Source organism: Danio rerio, chromosome 9, assembly GCF_052040795.2.
Source record: "Danio rerio strain M-AB ecotype USA chromosome 9, GRCz13ab, whole genome shotgun sequence".
Lineage (NCBI taxonomy): Eukaryota > Metazoa > Chordata > Actinopteri > Cypriniformes > Danionidae > Danio > Danio rerio.
The window spans coordinates 38303673-38325629 of NC_141029.1; the positions used below are offsets into that span (position 1 = coordinate 38303673).

At 32.1% G+C, this 21957-nt stretch overlaps 1 protein-coding gene across 4 annotated transcripts in view; it reads left to right on the top strand.

Annotated features, from left to right (window-relative positions):
- The window catches only part of lrp1bb (low density lipoprotein receptor-related protein 1Bb), a 631192-nt gene that overhangs the window by 391706 nt on the left and 217529 nt on the right, over positions 1 to 21957 (top strand). For all 4 annotated transcript variants that reach the window (XM_087268160.1, XM_087268163.1, XM_087268161.1 and 1 more), the window contains 4 exons: positions 1657 to 1857; positions 9531 to 9776; positions 14187 to 14384; positions 19659 to 19863. In XM_087268160.1, coding sequence (XP_087124286.1) covers positions 1657 to 1857; positions 9531 to 9776; positions 14187 to 14384; positions 19659 to 19863 — 850 coding nt within the window. The remainder of the gene's footprint in view (positions 1 to 1656; positions 1858 to 9530; positions 9777 to 14186; positions 14385 to 19658; positions 19864 to 21957) is intronic.

A 21957-nucleotide genomic window follows, 5' to 3' on the forward strand; every position in this document is an offset into this window, starting at 1 on the left:
CAATAAGGACTGATGCTTGCTGACTACTAATAATAACAAATTTATCATTTGTTACGACATGAACAGGATCAAACTTATGATTCATTTTTAATATTAAGATATTTGAAATCTAATTGTTTAATAAAGGCACTAAGCCGAAAAGAAATTGAATAAATGATTGAATTAAATCTAAATGTATATTTTCCTGCCAGGGTTGCTTATTAAACACTCCCTCACCTGAACTTTCCGACAGAGGTTTGTGATACAGCATTCCACAGAGTGAAACAAATTATCCACCCATATTGTTAAGTAGAAAAGGGCACAAACAAAAATAATTTGTATGTTTTTCTTGGAAAAAAATATCTTTTTGAAATAAATTTTGGTGACTATAATTTTAATTTTAATGCATCTTTTGTTGGTCAATTATCTATAAACAAGATTAACGAATAACATTTGAGGTGACACACTTTAAAACAAGTCTGGTATATGTGACAAAACACAAATTGCCATCAGATTGTGTTAGTTTGTTAAATAGAATAATAATCTATCTTAAATAAAATTAAAGTGAATTATTCACAGCTTCAGAGAAGTCTATACTAAACTGTTTTCACTGTCAATGACAAATTTGAATAAGCAGAACATGATTTTACAGTGTATTCGCAGCACTGAACATGTTTCCAGATTACCTCGGAAAAACAAACTCTGTTGGAAAGTTGAGAGAACTCAGAAACTTGTTGTGAGAATGGAGATGTCTGCATATTTGTGTCAGTCTGTCAGAAAATATTGCTTCAAACACCCTAATATTTTAGAGAAAATGGTTAAGTTTGCATAACCAATGATTGATCTTATACACCCGTGACTCACCCATAAGTAAATATGCAGCCTATTTTTGATTACATGATCAGCGTATTAATGGCAGCACCTGCTGATTTAACCGAGAAATTATGTGCTTGGAACTGTAATGGAACTTGTCGTGAAGAACGAGAAAAAAAATAAACATGCTAGACTTTCTGCAATGGTGTTGTGAGGCTTCGCAGGCATGGTATCGGTTGTCGTGAACTATGCTATACTACACCAGAAGAAACTATTGAATATTGTCACGACGCCCATTTGTCGTTTACAAATGCCGACAAAGTGTCGTTTGAATTTGTCTTCAAAATTTTGCTTTTTTTCTTAAAAGTTAAAGTTAAAATTATTTGGCAGTCTAAAAAATCTACATAAATATGTCTGTAAAAATGGAACTTTTTGTTATTTCATACAAAAAAACTGCTGTAAATGACAAATAAAATCTTTATATTAAATTTGGAAGAAATGTCATCAGTACTTTACAGAATAAAACAAAGGATGACTGATGACTCAAGCAATTAGCTAAATTCAGAGAAACGTATATGTAAATATGTATGTTTCAAATCAACCTAGAGACAGAGAGAGAGAGAGGGTTAGTGTTGTAGCTTTTTAATTCAGAGCAAAACCAACTGTTGTAGTTTTGATAAAGTGAATGAGCTGACACTTGCTTAAAACCCTCTGTTTACATCTGACGTCATCATAGCTTGACATTCTACTAGCAGCACCTTTTCAAAATTCCCTCATATTTATCTTCACGCTCAACAACAAACAACAAATTAAGCCTGACAGCTTGATTTATTTGCACGGTCTGACTGAATGTTGTATCTTAAGGGAAGTGTATCAGCAAGAGCTGGGTGTGTGACGGGGACGACGACTGCGAGGACCGATCGGATGAAGAGTCGTGTGTGTCTTCCATCTGCAAGCCACCGACTCAGCCCTGCGCCAATGACTCCAGCATCTGTCTGCCCCAAAACAAGATCTGTGACGGGAGGATGGACTGCGCTGACCGCTCCGATGAAGGGCCTTTCTGTGGTGAGTGACTGCCAGGCTTTGATAAGAGGCTCATCTGAGGAGCTCTTCAAGATTTGAGAAAAAATTGATCATTTCGGGTCAAATTTTTAGATTAGATGAGGCATGTTTGAAGAAATTCTAGATAAATGTGCTTCTGTGGCTGCAAATTGTTTCTTTGTATGCTTTTGTAAACAGAATGCAGTTAGAATGGTGATACTGTATGCGTGTTTTATTATTATTATTATTATTATTATTATTATTATTATTATTATTATTATTATTATTATTATTATTTGTTATTATTTTTATAGTTTGTTGTTGTTTAATAATAATAACAATAACAATAATAATAATAATAATAATAATAATAATAATAATAATAATAATAATAATAATAATAATTTATATAATTGATAATTAAATTAAGACAATTAAAAAAGGCAATAATAATAATAATAATAATAATAATAATAATAATTTAAAAATATAAATAATCATACTAATACTGATACTACTACTACTACTACTACTACTACTACTAATAATAATAATAATAATAATAATAATTGTTATTATTTGAACAAATTTTTCCAATTTAATAAAAAAGATAAAGTTGAGCTTTGCACTTTTTACCTTTCAAGATCCCATATTTTATAACATTTATATATTATTAAGTGATTAATTATTATTATTGATTACAATTTGTATATAGTTTTTACTTATTTTTAATAATAATAATATTTATTATTATTATTATTATTATTACTATTATTATTATTATTATTATTATTATTATTAATAATATTGTTATTATTACTATTATTATTATTATTATTATTATTATTACTTATTTTTATATCAATTATTTTTTATAGCTTTAATTATTTGCTAATACAAAACGTTGGTATTTTGTAAATATTTATTTACTTATAATAATAATAATATTATAAGTAAAATAAAAAATTTATTTTTTAATAATAATAATAATAATAATAATAATAATAATAAGTATAATAAGTGTAATAATAATAATATGAATAATATGAATAATATGAAAAATAATAATAATAGTGGGTAGCACGATCACCTCACAGCAAGAAGGTCACTGGTTCGAGCTCCGACCGAGTCAGTTGGCATTTCTGTGTGAAGTTTGCATGTTTTAATAATAATAATAATAATAATAATAACAATAATAATAATAATAATAGTGGCTAGCACGATCGCCTCACGTCACTGGTTTGAGCTCCGGCTGAGTCAGTTGGCATTTCTGTGTGAAGTTTGCATGTTTTCCCCGTGTTCACGTGGGATCCCTCTGGGTGCTCCCGTTTCCCCCACAAGGCCAAAGACATGCGCAAATTGAATTGAATGAGCTAAATTGGCTGTAGTGTATGTGTGTGGGTGTTTACCAGTGTTGGGTTGCAGCTGAACGTGCAACCGCTTACACTGGATAAGTTGTTGATTGGATGAATAATAATAATAATAATAATAATAATAATAATAATAATAATAATAATAATAATAATAATAATAAATAATAATACATTTCATTTGTAATGCGCTTTTCTCAGACTCGAAGTGCTACAAGGAAAAGATCAATAAAACAGTAAATCATTACAACAATAAGCATAAACAACAAAAATACAATAAATTAGTTGACAAAGATGATCATCATAAATGAGAAGTAATGCTAAACAAGTGAGTCTTAAGAAGTTTCTTAAAACAGTCCAAAGAAACAGCATTTTTTATGCTTATGGGCAATGCATTCCATTCCATGCATTCAATTCAAATTCTTCTTTGACTTACAGTACAATTATTGCAAATTATTTTTAATCATTATTTTATTTTTATTTACTTAGTAACTTGCTTATTTCACATGTTTATATATATTTTTTTATTTAAGCTTTATTTCAGATCATTATTAAGCTTTATTTCAGAATCATCACCAGCAAATAATGTTTAGTATATAATAACAGCATTTCTGCAAAGCATGGTTTCTTGTATGAGTTGCTTTATTTAATCAAGATTTGTATACGCCCCTTGAGGCAGCATAGCATGAGTCATCAATAATTTTGGATCCATTCCCGGAAAAAGAAACATCCACAAAAGTTTATTTCGTCTGCAGAGCTAAAAGATACATTCTAAAAAGCCCCAGAAACTTTGATTTTGGAATTCATTCTGCCTTTAAATCAATACAACTGTCGGAATGCATATTTATCACTAGCTTCATAATGCTTGTGTTCACACTCTTATTCACTGTACACATTGTGACGGTACTAATTGAAAACTGCAACGAATATGTGAGGTCTGCAAGAAAGTATACTTCTTCTAATACCCAGAGTGCCTGAAATAAAAAACAACTACACTGAAAAAAAGTGATTCATTGGATTTACTAAATGCTTTTAAGGTAAGGGGTTAACAACAATTTATTTGTGCTGAATTTAAACAAATAAACTAGATTGAACACAACTAAATTTAAATTGTTTGCTTAAATTTAGCAAAAAATAAATTAATTATTTTGGTATAATCAATGATTTGATTTTGATAATGCCCACACAGCTCGTCTGCCTAAATAACCCTTTTTACTCATTTACCAACTTATTTTTTTTATTAAGCTTTTTTTCTATTTAGCTTTTATTTAAATATTTTTAGTTTGTTATTTTAATTATTTTTCTAATACAAAAAGTTGATCTTTTGCCAAATGTTTTTATACTTGTTTACACTTACCGGCCACTGTATTATGTGCACCTGTTTAACTGCTTGTTAATGGAAATTACTTACCAGCCAATCACATGGAAGCAACTTAATGCATTTAGGCATGTAGATATGGTCAACACAATCTGCTGCAGTTCAAACCGAGCATCAGAATGGGGGGAAAAGGTGATTTAAGTGACTTTGAACGTGGCATGGTTGTTTTTGCCAGACGGGCTGGTCTGAGTATTTCAGAAACGGCTGATCTACTATGATTTTTAAGCACAACCATCTCTAAGGTTTACAGAGAATGGTCCAAAAAAGAGAAAATGTCCAGTGAGCGGCAGTTTGGTGGGCTCAAACGCCTTGTTGATGCCAGAAGTCAGAGGAGAATGGCCAGAGGTTCAAGCTGTTAGAAAGGGGACAGTTACTCAAATAACCACTTGTTTACAACCAAGATATGCAAAAAAGCATCTCTGAATGCACAACATGTCCAACCTTAAAACAGATGGGCTCCGGCAGCAGAAGACCACACCGGGTGCCACTCCTGTCAGCTAAGAACAGGAAACTGAGGCTACAGTTCACACAGGCTCACCAAAATTGGACAATAGAAGATTGGAAAAATGTCTGATGAGTCTTGATTTCTGCTGCTGCATTCGGATGGTAGGGTCAGAATTTGGTGTCCAAAACATGAAAGCATGGATCAACTGTTTATTCTGGTGGTGTAATGGTGTGGGGGATATTTTCTTGGCACACTTTGGGCCCCTTTGTACCAACTGAGCATCGTGTCAACGCCACAGCCTACCTGAGTACTGTTCATGACCATCTCTATCCCTTTATGAGCAGAGTGTAATGCGCCATGTCATAAAGCGTGAATCATCTCAGACGGGTTTCTTGAACATGACAATGAGTTCACTGTACTCAATTGGCCTCCACAGTCACCAGAACTCAATCAGGTAGAGCACCTTTGGGATGTAGTGGAATGGGAGATTCATATCATGGATGTACAGCCGAGAAATCTGCAGCAACTGTGTGGTGCTGTCATGTCAATATGGACCAAAATCTCTGAGATATATTTCCAGTACCTTGTTGAGTCTATGCCATGAAGGATTAAGGCATATCTGAAGGCAAAAGGGGGTCCAACCCAATACCACTGTAGTAAAGTGTACCTAATAAAATGTATTTACTACAGTTAACATTCTCCTTTTATTTTAAAGTATTGTGAAGCAGTAATTTTTTAATGGTATTTTACTGTTATTATGTTATTGTAATTTTGAGTTATATTCTAAAAAGCCCCAGAAACTTTGATTTTGGAATTCATTCTGCCTTTAAATCAATACAACTGTCACAGTGCTTATTTATCACCGGCTTCATAATGCTTATTCACTGTACACATCGTGACCGAAAGGTCTGCAAGAAATGGCGGATGGATTGAGTGAGAATTAGTCATGCGAAGTATACTTCAATCAATAACCGCAGAGCCAAAAAAATAAAAATAGCCAATGAAAAAAATAAAAGAAAAAGAAAAAAAACTGTAAGATTCAGATTCACTTGAGTGAATCAATACGTATTGTAGTTACTGCACCAGGGGTGAAAAGATTTTGATAATGCCCACATGACTCGTCCCTCAGGGGCTACTTGAATCTCTTTGAGTTGCGTCCTTCGGTGAACGTAATGGGAAAAGCAGCACTTGCTCTGTGAGGAGGGAAAACATGAAGCCCGTCTGAATGAGAAACAAACATGGGGATCTGTTTGCCTGTGAAGGCCTCACCGGGGAAAGATTCTCCTGAGAGTCAGCCATGTATAATTCCCTCCGAATGCCACTAGACAAACATTTCAGTGACTTTCAGTGCATTCCCAGCATTCGCCCATGGGACCCCAGCGCTCATGTTCAGTGGATGAGGTGTATTATCTGACTAGACCTGCTCTCATTGCCAATTAGATGGTGCCAATGGACCTTGAGGGCTCTGACTGACTCAGACCAGCGCAGCGGGACTCAATGCCATTTGTAACCTTTGGGAAGCAGCTATTCTTCACCTCTATATAGACTTCAGGGCCCCCTGTGAAGAAAATTCAATTCTCTGTTGCGGTCGCTGAGGGAAATCATCATAATCAGGAGAGGCAAAGAGACCTTGGAAAGTGTCATTTTCAACAACCAGTGTTTTTTTTCCCCTCCCTTTTGTCTTTCTCACCCTAAAAAAAGGACCAGGTGTTTCAACGGAAGAAGAAAAAATAAAAAAGGGCTTATCCATTAGAGATGAGAGACTAAAAGTACCGGACTTTATCTACCAGCTCTGAAAAGAGTGGGTTGTATTGGAGAGCCTCATTTCTTTTTAACCGAAGAGAAAGCTTTTTTGCACTTTGAATGAGTTTGTTTGGCCTACATGGAGTCTGGAGTTGGTCGTAATTCAGAGCTCCGGGTTCTTACTGAAGCTGCTTTATGAATAAAGTCATTTCTTATGCAACTTTTTTCAGGTTTGTACACCGGGCTGGAGATGTTTATAACCGTAGGTCAGTAAAATGGAGTAATGGCACAATGAAGAGAGGATGAGCTTCTGGTTTTGTTCAAATCTTCAATCTGTGGTGCTGCGTCTAGAATTTTACATTTACTTACCACATTATATGAGTTTAGATGTATATCTGTATTAAAAAAAAAAAAAAAAAAAAAAAAACATGCTAAGCAGCTACTACTACTGCTTTGATTTTGAAGTGATTTTAAACTTAACTATTTACCTTTATTTATTTATTTATTTATTTATTTATTTATTTATTTATTTATTTATTTATTTATTTATTTATTTATTTATTTGTTTGTTTGTTTGTAACACTATTTATTTTATTTTATTTTATTACAGTATTTATTCAACTTTGTTAACATTGGTTAATGTTATTTAAGTTAAATAACACTAGTTCATGTTACTTCACTGTGCAATAAGCAATGTTAACAAACACAACTTTGGCTAATAATAATGCATTAGTTAATGTTGAACTATGATTAATAAATGCTTCACAATATTATCCAAATTTAGGTAATGATAATAAGTACATTAACTAATGGACCATTATTCTAAAGTGTTACCTGTTTATTTATCTATCTATCTAAATATTTATTTCCAAGTTTATGTATATGCATTTACAATATGTATTTCCTAAGTGATGTTTAACAGAGGGTTGCGGCTGGAAGGGCATCCGCTCCGTAAAAAACTTGCTGGATAAGTTGGCGGTTCATTCCGCTGTGGCGACCCCGGATTAATAAAGGGACTATGCCGACAAGAAAATGAATGAATGAATGTTTAACAGAGTGTGTACATTTTATTTATTTTATTTTCACAGTCTAATTTCTTTGTGACGCTGTCTGAAATCTCACATTTCCTACTATAAATTATGCGAGCCTAGTAGTATATTTGAATTTCTATTATTTAAAAAGGTTAAGCAGCTACTACAACTGCTTTATTTATTTATTTATTTATTTATTTATTTATTTATTTAATATATGTTTGTTTGTTTGTTTGTTATTCATCTATCTATCTATCTATCTATCTATCTATCTATCTATCTATCTATCTATCTATCTATCTATCTATCTATCTATCTATCTATCTATCTATCTATCTATCTATCTATCTATCTATCTATCTATCTATCTACAGTATCTATCTATCTATCTATCTATCTATCTATCTATCTATCTATCTATCTATCTATCTATCTATCTATCTATCTATCTATCTATCTATCTATCTATCTATCTATCTATCTATCTATCTATCTATCTATCTATCTATCTATCTATCTATCCAACTACAAGTGTATGTATATGCATATACAAGTGTATATGGATTTCCAAGGGATGTTTAACAGAGCAAGAACATTTTATTCACTATATTTTCGAAATTTAATTTATTTTAGTTATGCTATGTCTTAAATCTCACATTTTCCTACAATAAATTATGTGAGCCTAGTTGTTTATCTGAGTTTCTATTATTTAATCAAAAGTTTAACCAGTGTCTACTACTGCTGAGATTTTGAAGTGCCATTATAAAATAATATTTAACTTGAATATTTATTTATGTATTCCCAAGTGTATGTATATGAATTTACAAGTATGTATTTCCCAAGTGATGTGTAACTTAGAAAGTACTTTTTCGCTGTATTTTTAATATATTCTAGTTTTGTTAGAAAAAAGGATTACACAAACAAACAAACAAACAAATAAATAAATGAACAAATAAATATTAAATAAATATTAAATAAATAAATAAATACATACATAAATAAACAAATAAATAAATAAAATAATAAATAAATAAATAAATAAATAAATAAATAAATAAATAAATAAATAAATAAATAAATAAATAAATAAATAAATAAATAAATAAATAAATAAATAAATAAATAAATAAATAAATAAATGTTTATAGGGTCATAAGATGCCTGGTTAACATAATTAACCTTTTTGAGTTGAGACTTTAAATGGCAATTGAAATGGAATACTAGTATGTTGCAAAAGTACTAATAAATAAATAAATTTATTAATAAATACATTTTGCACTGTCATCATGGCAAAGACTAAATTAATTTTTAGAAAGTAATTCAAATCGCTTACTGGATATATGATACTATATACTCTTTAATATTAAAATTTGTTTACTGGTATCTTATGTTCCATGAAGAACTATTGTAATCCATTAAACTTTTTATTTTACACAAACGTCTTTATTAAGAAAACGATTCTTCAGATTAATAAATGTTCTTTATATGTTCCTTTAAGAACTCTTCATTGAAATCTTATTTGTGGAACCCAGAATTTTTCTATTTTCTATGGCATCACTGAGGTTATTATAGAAGTCTAATTCTGTGCAAATGTTCAATTTAAACTGTGGTTCCCCTCATCTGTGATTTTCCTGTTCAATTCACACCTTGAATTTCACATCCGTGAAAACAAGGCTTCATATCAGCATCTCTTCAAGCTGTGTGTTTGCATGTGTTTTTGTCTGTTTCAGAGAGGTGTTTACAGGGTAATGGAGGCTGCAGTCACCAGTGTTCAGTGATCCCCAGCAAAGGGGTGGTGTGTTCATGTCCCGCTGGACTCCATCTTGGCTCTGACAACCGAACATGTGAAACGGTGGACTATTGCTCCGCTCACCTCAAGTGCAGTCAAATATGCGAACAGCATAAAACTACTGTCAAATGCTCCTGTTATCCTGGCTGGAGGCTAGATGCAGATGGAGAGAGCTGCCACAGCACAGGTATTGAAATGACTACTACTACCACTACTACTACCTCTACTACTACCACTACTACCACTACTACCACTACTACCACTACTACTACTACTACTACTACTACTACTACTACTACTACTACTACTACTACTACTACTACTACTACTACTACTAATAATAATAATAATAATAATTTATATTATTATTATTATTATTATTATTATTATTATTATTATTATTATTATTATTATTATAGCAATAATAACTATTATTATACTATGATTCCTGTAATTTTGGGTGGCTTTTACTGCAGTTCGACAGTTTCACATTCACTCATGAACATTTCATTCATGCCCCCGAGACAAACTGGGGTATTAAACGCAAATAAGGAGTAAGGATTGATGAGAGTGTTATGGATTTTAATAATGCACGCCTTCTGCATTTTGCGGTGTGTGTGTGTGTGTGTGTGTGTGTGTGTGTGTGTGTGTGTGTGTGTGTACGTGTGCGTGTGCGCGCAGTTCTTTACTGACAGCCGCGTGTGTGGATCTTGTCGGAAATTATGGCGAAAAGTCGTACATGATGGTAATAGTTTGATTGCGGTGTTAACATCAGATTGCCACTAATATATGCATACTCCACATGTCTTAATTCCATTTCTGTTTAGTTCAGTTATGACTTTAGTCCGATTAAGGTAATCAAACATTACAGTGAGATTAATCTAGATTTTTTTAAAAAATGATCTATTCCTACCTATATATATATATATATATATATATATATATATATATATATATATATATATATATATATATATATATATATATATATATATATATATATATATATATATATTTATATATATTTATTTGTTAATTTGTTTGGTTTACTTGCAATATATACACAAAAATATACAAAAACATGTTATTACTTATTTATTAATTTTACTTACATTTAAAAAATAAACAACAAATATATGCTTATTATTATTATTGTTGTTGTTGTTATTGATTTTTACTCTGTGAAATATTATAAGTTTTGAAAAATCAGGATACATGAACAATTTATAAGGTATGTGCCAACAGATTGATTGAATGAATGAATGAATAAATGGATAAATAAATAAATGGATTAAAGAATGAAGGAATACATAAATGAATAAGTGGTTGATTGAATAAATACAAATAAATATTAAAAAATAAATAACTACACAGATGGATGGATGGATGGATGGATGGATGAATGAATGAATGAATGAATGAATGAATACATATACATACATACTTACATACAAGTACAAAGGAAGTGGAAAAACTAAAACTTGAATAGCACAGAATGTAGCAGTATTCATATAGGCTGCTTTATAATTCTCATTCTCTATGCATTCATGTCCATTCACAGTGGATCAGTCCATGATGCACAGCAATAAGAGCAACAGTAATACAATGACAGCGGGACACGCAAGCAGGAGCGTCCCATTGAGAAGCTAATGTCTTTACAGCTGCACGCCTGCCAAATGGCAAATTGTCTCAGGGAATCTGAATTTGGGTCATTAGTCAGAATATGACAACAAGCATCTGTGTGGTGTTTTATGGATTTAGTGACATATATAGCTTTGAGAGGAAGTCCTTGTTGTAGTAGACGGCCACATTTATAGCTCTCAGCAGGTGTCTCCAGTGGCCATGCAACCATGCAAATGATGTTTTATTTCATTGGTAGTGGAGTGGTTTAGATGTTGCCTAGTAGATAAAGAACAGGACTGAAACTTTTTATTATATTAACATTTACTTTTATTTGAACTTTTTTAGTTTTAGTTTGCATTTATATTTGTATTTTTTTCTGAATATTTGTATTTAGTCTGTATTTCAGCTATATTGACATATTTGTTTTTGTAATTAAATTGCTTCATTATAAACGTTTAATTCAAAGGTTTTTCCAATTATGAATTATATTTTTATTGCATAGTTATAGCATGTATTATTTAAACATTATTTATTTTTTCTTTATTTTTCTTTATTTTATTTTATTTCAGTTTTATAACTTTTCTTCAAATTAATTGTATTATTATATTTGTCTAAATATTTGTATTTAACTTTTATTCTTTTGTTCATTTTTCCTCGGCTTAGTCCCATTATTCATCAGGGGTCGCCACAGCAGAATGAACTGCCAACTTATCCAGCATATGTTTTTGGACTGTGGGGGAAACCAGAGCACCCGGAGGAAACCCACGCCAACACGGCGAGAACATGCAAACTCCACACAGAAATGCCAACTGACCTAGCTGGGACTCGAACCAGCAACGTTCTTGCTGTGAGGCGACAGTGCTAACCACTGAGCCACCGTGTCACCCTATTTAGCTGTTATTTGAACTATAATCATATACTACTACACTTTTGTAGTTGTAATGTTCAAAGATTGTTCATACTTAATTATATATATATATATATATATATATATATATATATATATATATATATATATATATATATATATATATATATATATATATATATATTGATGTCCAAAGCATAACTTTATTTTTAAATCTCTTTGGCAACATACACACTGTAAAATGTCAGAGATTATTAATTGATAATTATAAATGATTATTATAAATGATAAATGAGCAGTATCACACGAGTAGCAGTGTGATATGGTAATGTATAGGCACTGGTGCTTAGTGTCCCACCAGTGACGACATGCAGCCATATCATACTGCTACTCGTGTGATATTACGTTCATACAACAGTTCAACGGCATAAACATGTATATAATAGAGGAAATTAAACACAGAGAATAAAAATCATTTTTGTATGAGGAAATGCTTTCTTCTGCCATTCGTTCACATTAGCAGCTTACCGTCAGAACAGCAGAAACCGCTGTTACTTCACCACCATCACTTTAGAGCTAGTATTTGAATGATTCTCTAGCATAATGTCTAAAGTGATTACAAAACAGGTGATTTTGCTGACATTTTAAGATTATAAGGCTAAACGGCATGACACGCCATGAGTCTAGAGACATTTCCCAGTATTGCTCTGTTGCATTCAGGATATCACAAAAAATAACAAAAAGCCAACGCAAAGCAAACACTACCAGATTACTATATATAGTATAAATACAGCATACAAAAGAGAGAGATCAACCTAGAAAGTCACTTATCAGTATAATGGTGATTTTATTAGCTGTAGTTTGAAATGTTTGTCCTCTAAAGGGCTTATCATGCAGTCACTGTCGCCATCTTGTAGTGGAACGTGAACCGTCTCGGCTGATGGATGCCGACATGCTGTATCTCTGAAATTATAATTATTTAAAATAGGCACTATTTTTGTAAATAAACTGCACAGATGCAATCTAAACAACTACATTCTTGCCTAAAAAAACGTAAAAGTTCATTATGTTATCCAACAGCTGCAATATTTGTCAAACTGTAGGGAGTTCTGTGAGATCTGCTCTCACTATGTGGGCAGAGTAATACACAATGGTGAAGAGGCTGTACGTGTTATGATAATGCAGAATATCGCACGGCTATCAGTAAATCATATTCGAAAACCAGACAGAACTGTTGTAAAAATAATGAAATAAATGATGAAGTTATTGTCATTGTTTGGAAAGCTGCTTTGTGAACAGGGTCTTTAGGGCTTTACTATTGTTATTTACTTAATATAAGCAACTCTTTTTAAGAGTTTTTATATTAGAATAGTTCAGATTGTGGTGTTATTAATATAAGCAGATGCAGATCACAGTATTTTAATATGTGGCATATTTATTTTTGCATGGTAAATAATTATATTTAAAGGAATTGTTCGCCCAGAAGGTTAATTAAAATTTACCAATATCCACTACTTAAGTGATTCCAAAAATTGTTATTATTTCTGTTGAACTAAAAAGAAGATATTTTAAAGAATGTAACCATCGACTTTCATAGTATTGAAAACAAACACTGTGGTTTTCATAATTTGTCAAAAGAAATTATTTTAAGATAGAAAAAAAGAAACCCAAACAGGTTTGTAATAAGTAAAGGGTTATTAAATGATTACAGCATTGATTGAGTTTTCAGCGACCTATCTTTTAAGATTAAAACAAGCTTGTCGTATGCTTATTTGGTTTAGAAAATGTCAGCACCGACGAGTTCCCTGTGACAAGCATATGTTTAAACTCCTCATTAAACAAATCAGTTCGCTTCAATACACACTGCATATTATTTTTGTAAATGCGCCTGTCTCTTTCTTTATTTTTCAACTTATTGAACACGGTCATCACTCCTGCAAATTACTCAACTGTGTCTGTAAAAAACAGGATTATCTTAAGGTTGGCCTACAAACTAAATTAGTAGACGGCCATCAGACTAATTAGTGTTTGTGCATAGACATCGCCCCCGTAACCCCATAATGCACAGGTGTGTGGTGTTAATAACCGTTCTGTTTCTTCTCCAAGATCCCTTTGAGGCTTTTGTGATCTTCTCCATCCGGCATGAGATTAGACGAATTGATCTTCATAAACACGACTACAGCCTGCTTGTGCCCGGCCTGCGCAACACCATTGCTCTTGACTTCCACTTCAGCCACAGTCTGCTCTACTGGACCGATGTGGTGGAGGATAAGATCTATCGGGGAAAGCTCTCAGAGACCGGAGGTAATAAACACACTATTTAATGTCCCGTTCCCGCTCAGCCTTTTGTTTAACCTAAGCTTTAGTTGGGTTAGATATCTATTCCTTCCACGCAGGTCACATCCGCTAAATAGGAAAGCAGTACAGCATCCTATGCTTTTTAAAATGATTGAATTTTCTTTTATTCTAATAAAATCATTCAAATATTAAGCAAATATAATGTTTCATGAAGGTATTTTGGAAATGTTCTATAAAAACTTTATTTTGGATTAATTACATTCATTGCTAACTTTATTTGGATAACTTTAAATGTGATTTTATTCATATTTTGTTTTGAACATTCAGATTACAGAATATCGAATAAACATATAGACAGCTCAGCCAAAAATTGTCCTATCCTAATAAGCCATCCATTAATGGAAATGTAATATCATGTTCCTGATAGATATTCATTTTCATTAGATGTCTATTCCTAGCATGCAGGTCACATTAATAGTAATAGTAAGTGTCCTATGCCTCTTAAAATTCTTTAATTTTTCTTTTATTCCAAAAATCATTACAATATTAAGTAAAGATAATGTTCCATGAAGATATTTTGTAAATTTTCTATCACAAACGTTTTTGATTAATCCCATGCATTGTAAAGAACCTAAATTGGACAATTTTAAAGGCCATTTTATTCATATTTTCATAGTTTTGAGCGCCCAGATTGCAGGTTACATCGACTTAATTTATATAATTATGATAATTGTACTTACGTTTTTTAAAATTAACATCCCTTTTTATAGTGTCAGACTATTTTTGCATGTCTGTTTTATTATACTTACTGTAATTATCACAATATTACATATTTGGTGAGTCATTAAGTCTTACGTCTAAAAAACAAATATAATAAAGGTGTATTGGAAAAAAGTGATTAGTTTACTTTTATTTTGAAAAAGTGAGTACAATTTGCATAATTATTAAAAATTAAGTCAACTTAACAGTTCCAAGTTACAATGGATTTACATTATTTTGGTAAAGTCAACTTATTGCTACAAGGCATTTGGTTTACTCGCTTTAAGTAACTAATCACTTTTCACAGTGTAGCACATTACAGTGTGTGATAAGCATCCAATGGCTCTTAAAATTATTAAATTTTTGGAAACACTTTAATTTAAGTGGTAATTGACGATATCAACAAACCATTAACTAACACTACTATAACTTGCTTTATAAACTACTAAATGCCTGATTATTAATAGTTAGTAAGTTTGAAGTTGGGTTTAGGTTTTGGGTAGGATTAGGAATGCAGAATAAAATAATACTTTATAACTACTAATGAACAATTAATATTTTAATTATTAAAGAAAATAACTTTTGCTTCATTGATCAAACTGCTTATTTAAAATGAATTGAAATAACATAATTCTTACATTTTTGGGGGGGACAACTTGTTTGTTCTATGTTCAATCCACTTAAATTTGAAAAAAAAAAAATAAGTTAAATGAAGTCAAGTGTTTGGACTACATGGAGTCGTGTGGAACCCAGCAATTTTTACAGTGTGGTAGGACATTACAGTATGACCTAAGCATCCAAATGGCTTTCAATCTTACTGAATTTTTGGAAATACGAAAGTTTAGATCATAATTCACTGTAATAACAAACTATTAACTTACACCACTAGCTTAATAAACTATTAATTAGCTGTTTATGAATAGTTAGTAAAGTATAAGTTGAGTTTAGGTGTTGGGTAGGATTAGGGATGCAAAATAAGATCATATTTTATAACTACTAATGGACAGTTAATATCTTAATAATTGGAAGGTAAAAAGCCAGTAGGTAATAGCCTGAATTGTGACCTAAACTAAAGTGTTACTGAATGTTCTTTTGTTCTAAAAATTGTTTATATATTAAGCAAAGATAATGTTCCATAAATATAGTTTGTAAATTTCCTATCAAACACAATTTTCGATTGAACTTAATTTGGATTTTATTTCATGTTTTGATAGTTTTAAACCCTCCAATTACCCATTATCAAAGCATTATACAAATATGCATTGTCCTACCCTGCTAAAAAAAACTTCAGTGGAAATTTAATATCCCATTTCTAATAGATATTCGCTTCCATTAGATATCTGTTCCTAGCACGCAGGTCACATCAACTGAATAGTAATGTAGTACAATATGTGCTGAGCATCTAATGTCTCTTCAAATGTAGCTGGAAATCTCAGAAGGAGCTTCTGAATAGCCATGTATTGTTTTGAAGGCTATTTTGAAGTCCTTAGAAACTGAGTTGTATTGTTTGGAAAGCTGCTTTGTAGAAAATGGTCTTGAAAGGTTGGCATTATTATCCACATAATAATTACAAGCTACACTTTTTAAAAGTCTTTGCACTGAAACAATCCAGTTTGTGGGGTTAATAAAGTAGGGTGATGGAGACCACAATATTTTAATATGTGGCATATTTATTTCCATGATTAATAATTTGAATTTATGTTTTAAATTGGCTTATTATTTGTGACCCTGGACCATAGTTGCAAGTATAATTTTGGCAACAGCTAAAAACACATTGTATGGGTCAGAAATATATATTTTTGATTGCAGAAATCATTATAATATTAACCAAAGGTAATGTTCCATGAAGATATTTAGTAAATTTCCTGTTAAAACTCTTTGTTCAATTACAGATGAGCAAATAGTTAGATATCTCAGCCAAATATTGTCCTAACAAACCGATCATCATTGGAAATGTAATGTACCGTTCAGGATAGATATTTGTTCCTATTAGATATCTATTCCTAGCACGTAGGTCACGTCTCCTGAAGAGTAACGCAATACAGTATGCGCTGAGCGTCCAATGCCTCTTCGAACGAAGCCGGAAATCTCAGAAGGAGCCGCTGAATAGCCTTGTATTGTTTTGAAGGCTATTTTGAAGCTGCATTAAACACACATCTGAGTCTTTCTCTCGGAGGAGCAGGCCCCCAATGCAGCTATTGCTCTCTCCTTTTGTTAGCATTTCATAAAGCCCCTCCACTGCTGAGAGTAATTGCAAACAGCTGGATTATAGATAGCTGTTTACTGCTGGGGGAAAACTTGCTTGCCTTTAATGCCTGTGTTTTCTTCTCAGGAGTTACTTTATTTTCCAGACATTGAGTTGAAAAGACCTGCAAATGTGTTGCTCTGGATGCTGATCACCTGCTTTGGATGTTGGTGCATGCTGCTCCATAATGGGTTTCTTAAAGGGATAGTTCACACAGAAATGAACCTATTTTGGTGGCACTTTATTTTGCTGTTTATTTAATTATGGCATAATTACAGTACATTAGAAAGTAATGTGATACTTGGTAAGAAAAATATAACTACATGAGATTTTATTTAAGGTCTTTGTGGTATATTCTGGGTTTTCCCAATTGTTACCCAATTATTGCATAGTTATTACAGTAAGAACCTAATATGTATGTTCATACCAGTACAATTGTTTTTTATGGTCAAATAAAACCACCAAATAGGTTTATGTGTGCCTGTCTGTGTGTGTTCAAATTGATATGGTTTTACGAGGACAGGACACACATTTGCTTAGTGATATGGGTAAGTCCTATAGGTATTGCATTTTTAAGGTTGTGTTTAGTGTTTTGAATTATGAGGACACATGACATGTCCTCATAATTTAAAACACATTATATATATATATATATATATATATATATATATATATATATATATATATATATATATATATATATACCATAATATATATATACTTAGTCTTTTGACACACAATAGGTCTTTCACAATATGGTTGGGGTGTAGTAAGCAAAGTACATTATGTTCTTTTTCGAGTATGATTTAGTACATTACACAGTACAAGTTTGAAGTGTATATATCAGCCCCCCTAGTTTTTCACTATTTTTTGTGATAAAATTTGCAGACAATTTTGTGACAATTTTAAGGTTAAAAATATATAGAACATAGGCTTGTAAATCAGATCTTATTTACCATATTGGGTGTGCAATCATGTTAGGTGTGCAATCTGACACAATGACAAATCATAAAAAAATAAAGCTTCTATATTTTGTTCCCTTGTCAAGACAAGATTTATAACAGACCTAAAATGGTAGGGATTAATTCAAAGGAAGGTTGTATAACTCTAATTTGTATACACAATCTTACTTTCGCTTTCTCAGATTTCACTCCCCGTAGCTTCTGACATCTGGTACCTCACTCAGGACATGCGCAAGGGCTTTCCCTATTGTAATACACCTAAAACACAGACTGCCGTAAAACCAACCTATGGCAGAGAAGCATTTTCTTTCATCAATGGCCAGGAAGCTTTTTCTTTTGGTATTGGAAGGGAAAGAGTTAAACAAAATCATTTAACGATTTGATGTACATCATATTAGGCTACCAGCTATACATAAAATAATTTTCTTCAATTTGGTCACGTCCAGCGGTCGTCATCCTTGAACTAATCTCCATTATTCTTAGCTGTTTGCTTTTTTGTCTGTTCCATTGCTCTGTTTGTTAGATGTCTGCACCCACTTTCTTTTGCGACCCTAAAGTTAGGATTGAGAGGGCGCAGGTGAGACGTCATTTTTCAAAAGACACTCAAATACATCATTGTAAAACAATTAATTGCAAACTGAAATGAATATAATTTGCCTATTTGGTTTGGAATTGGATTTTTTTATGTGATTATTTTGCGTTTAAATTAAGAATTTTGTTAGATCGTAAACATTTTTTATTTTTTACTTTTTGTTGATTTTGTGTTGGCTGCATTGATTGCAAAATAGTAAGAAAAAAAAAACTGGGAGTCTGATATATCCTTGACATCGTACTAATTTTTCTTTGCATTTGCAGTCATTTTTATTATTACTTTTAAAATAGCCATGCTTAGTTTTAATTAGGTGATGCAATTTATTGTTTTAGTTTATTTTAGGTTTTAAAAAGTCAACAATTTGCAACATGCTCTTATTATTTTATTTCAGCTTTAAGTTCAATTAAAAACAAAACCATTAAAAAATGATTTTAGTTTGTTTAGTTCAATTGGGTTTAGTTTTTCAGTAAACATTCCCTTTTGCTATTAAACCTCCTTTGGGCATCTTTGTGCTGCATCATTTGCTGGTGAACAACATGAGCAGGAGCAGCATAAATCAGCATAGAAATGTATTCTGGCCCACACTGGCCTTTCCAGCGAGCGGCAGCATTTTGAAGAGCTCAACACTTCAAAAGAAAGTTCAAAACGAGTAGAATGCTTTGCTTTGCTGAATCTGAAACCCTGACCAGCCCATGAACCAGCGCGAGTGGTTTGTTTTGTAGGTGTGACCGGGGTCGAGGTCGTGATTCAGCATGGTTTGGCCACCCCGGAGGGACTCGCAGTGGATTGGATTGCAGGAAACCTCTACTGGATAGACAGCAACTTGGATCAAATTGAGGTGGCCAAGCTGAATGGGGAAATGAGAACCACTTTGATTGCCGGTGGCATGGAGCACCCGCGAGCGCTGGCTGTAGACCCGGGACAGGGGTGCGTATTAGTCTCATACACAATTCACCACAGCTTCATTTCCTTTCCTCCTACTCTGATTTTCATTTTAATCTGTCTAGAGCTCTTTGAAATCTCTTTTATTTCTCAATTCCATTTTTATTTATTTATTTAGTGCCAGCGATATCAAAATGAAAGGTTTTCTAGGTGTTTAGTATCAATATGTTAGTTTTAAGGCAATCTATAATCAAAACTGTGACACAAATCTGCATTTAGAAGATATAAGCATTCATATCTTTAAGTTTTGTTGCTTCCTTCTAAAATTAACCAATCCACAGTGCATCCGGAAAGTGTTCATAGCGCTTCACTTTTTTCAAAAACTTATTCCAAAATGGATTCAATTAATTTATTTCCTCAAAATTCTGCACACAATACCCCATAATGACAATGTGGAAAATATTTTTTTTTAAATTGCTGCAAAAATTATAAAAAAATTAAAAAGCTGAAAAATTACATGTCCAGAAGTATTCACAGCCATTGCTCAATACGTTGTTGATGCACCTTTGGCAGCAATTACAGCTTCAAGTCTTTTTGAATGTGATGTCACAATCTTGGCACACCTGTCTTTGCCTATTCCTCTTTGTAGTACCTCTTAAGCTCTATCATATTGGATGGACAGCAACAGTGTACAGCCATTTTTAGATCTCTCCAGAGATGCTCAATAAGATTTAGGTTTGGGCTCTGGCTGGGCCACTCAAGGATTTTCACAGAGTTGTTGTGAAGCCAGTACATTGATTTTTGGCAGTGTGCTTTGGGTCATTGTCCTGCTGAAAGATGAGCCATCACCCCAGTCTGAGATCAAGAGCACACTGAAGCAGGTTTTCATTCAGGATGTCTCTGTACATTGCTACATTCACCCCATTGTCATTATGGGGTATTGTGTGTAAAATTTAAATGAAATTAAAACATTTTGGATTAAGGCTGTAACATAAAAAAGTGCAAAAAGTGAAGTGCTATTACTACTTTCCGGGTGCACTGTATGCCCCTTCATGTCTTCTGGTTTCAATTGAGATTACATCCAACATTGAATAACTTGCACATTTCAGAGCACTTCAGGGGATCTTTAATAGAACTAATTAATTTTATTAACCAAAAATAATGTCCACTTAATTGAAATAATGAAACTTGTATTAAATTTATACAACAAATTATGAAGAATTAAACAATTGAAATTTTAGAAACCCTACAAAACAAAGTATGACTTTTATTTTGACAGGTTGTCATTAAGACTTAATACCATGGTAGCTTTTCTCGTGTAAAATTGTACAATACTAGCAAAAATGACTGTCAAATTCTCTCTGGAAATAATGATCATGTCCTCAAATAGCAAAAGCATCGATAAATTTTGTTTTTATGACTGGATTTCACACATCAAAAGCAACATTAACGTTTGGGGGGGGGGACTTTATTTTCTTTATTTTTTGTTGTAATTTGTCCTCATAGAGACTATCTTGGGTACATAACAGAGCAATCATAATTCAAGGGACGTGTTTGTCATCTATTACTAATGATACTTCTAGAATAACGCAGTGCATCTTTCTGTTTGTTTGCTGCATTCTGTTTCTTTTTTCGTCTTCTTACTCTCAGCTGTGCTCTTCTTTTGCTCAGCTCTACATTTCATATCGAGCCTTGCAGGGAGAATAACATCTCAACAACTGACAGAATAGGCTTTGGAAAAGTCACACAGTGATCCCAGAGCAGCATGCATAATGCTCACTGACTGTAAAATGAAGAGAAAAATTAGTGTTGATAATAGAGAGTATTTTTTACAATCTAATCCAAGTATTATTTATTTAATTTATATAAAATGTGTATTTTTTTAACGTGCTTTGTGGATTTAAAAATAAATACATATAATTAAAAATGTATTGTATTAGAAATATTACTACACAATATAATATTATGTCTGTTACAAATATTTTAAAAGTAATATCTGTTTTATGTATGTATTTAATTGAGTTTAATTTTGCAGTTTTTTGTGGATTTAAAAATAAATACAAATAATTAAATATATTTTTAATAAATAATACTATGAATAACAATATATTCATTACAAATGTTTAAAAATAATATTTA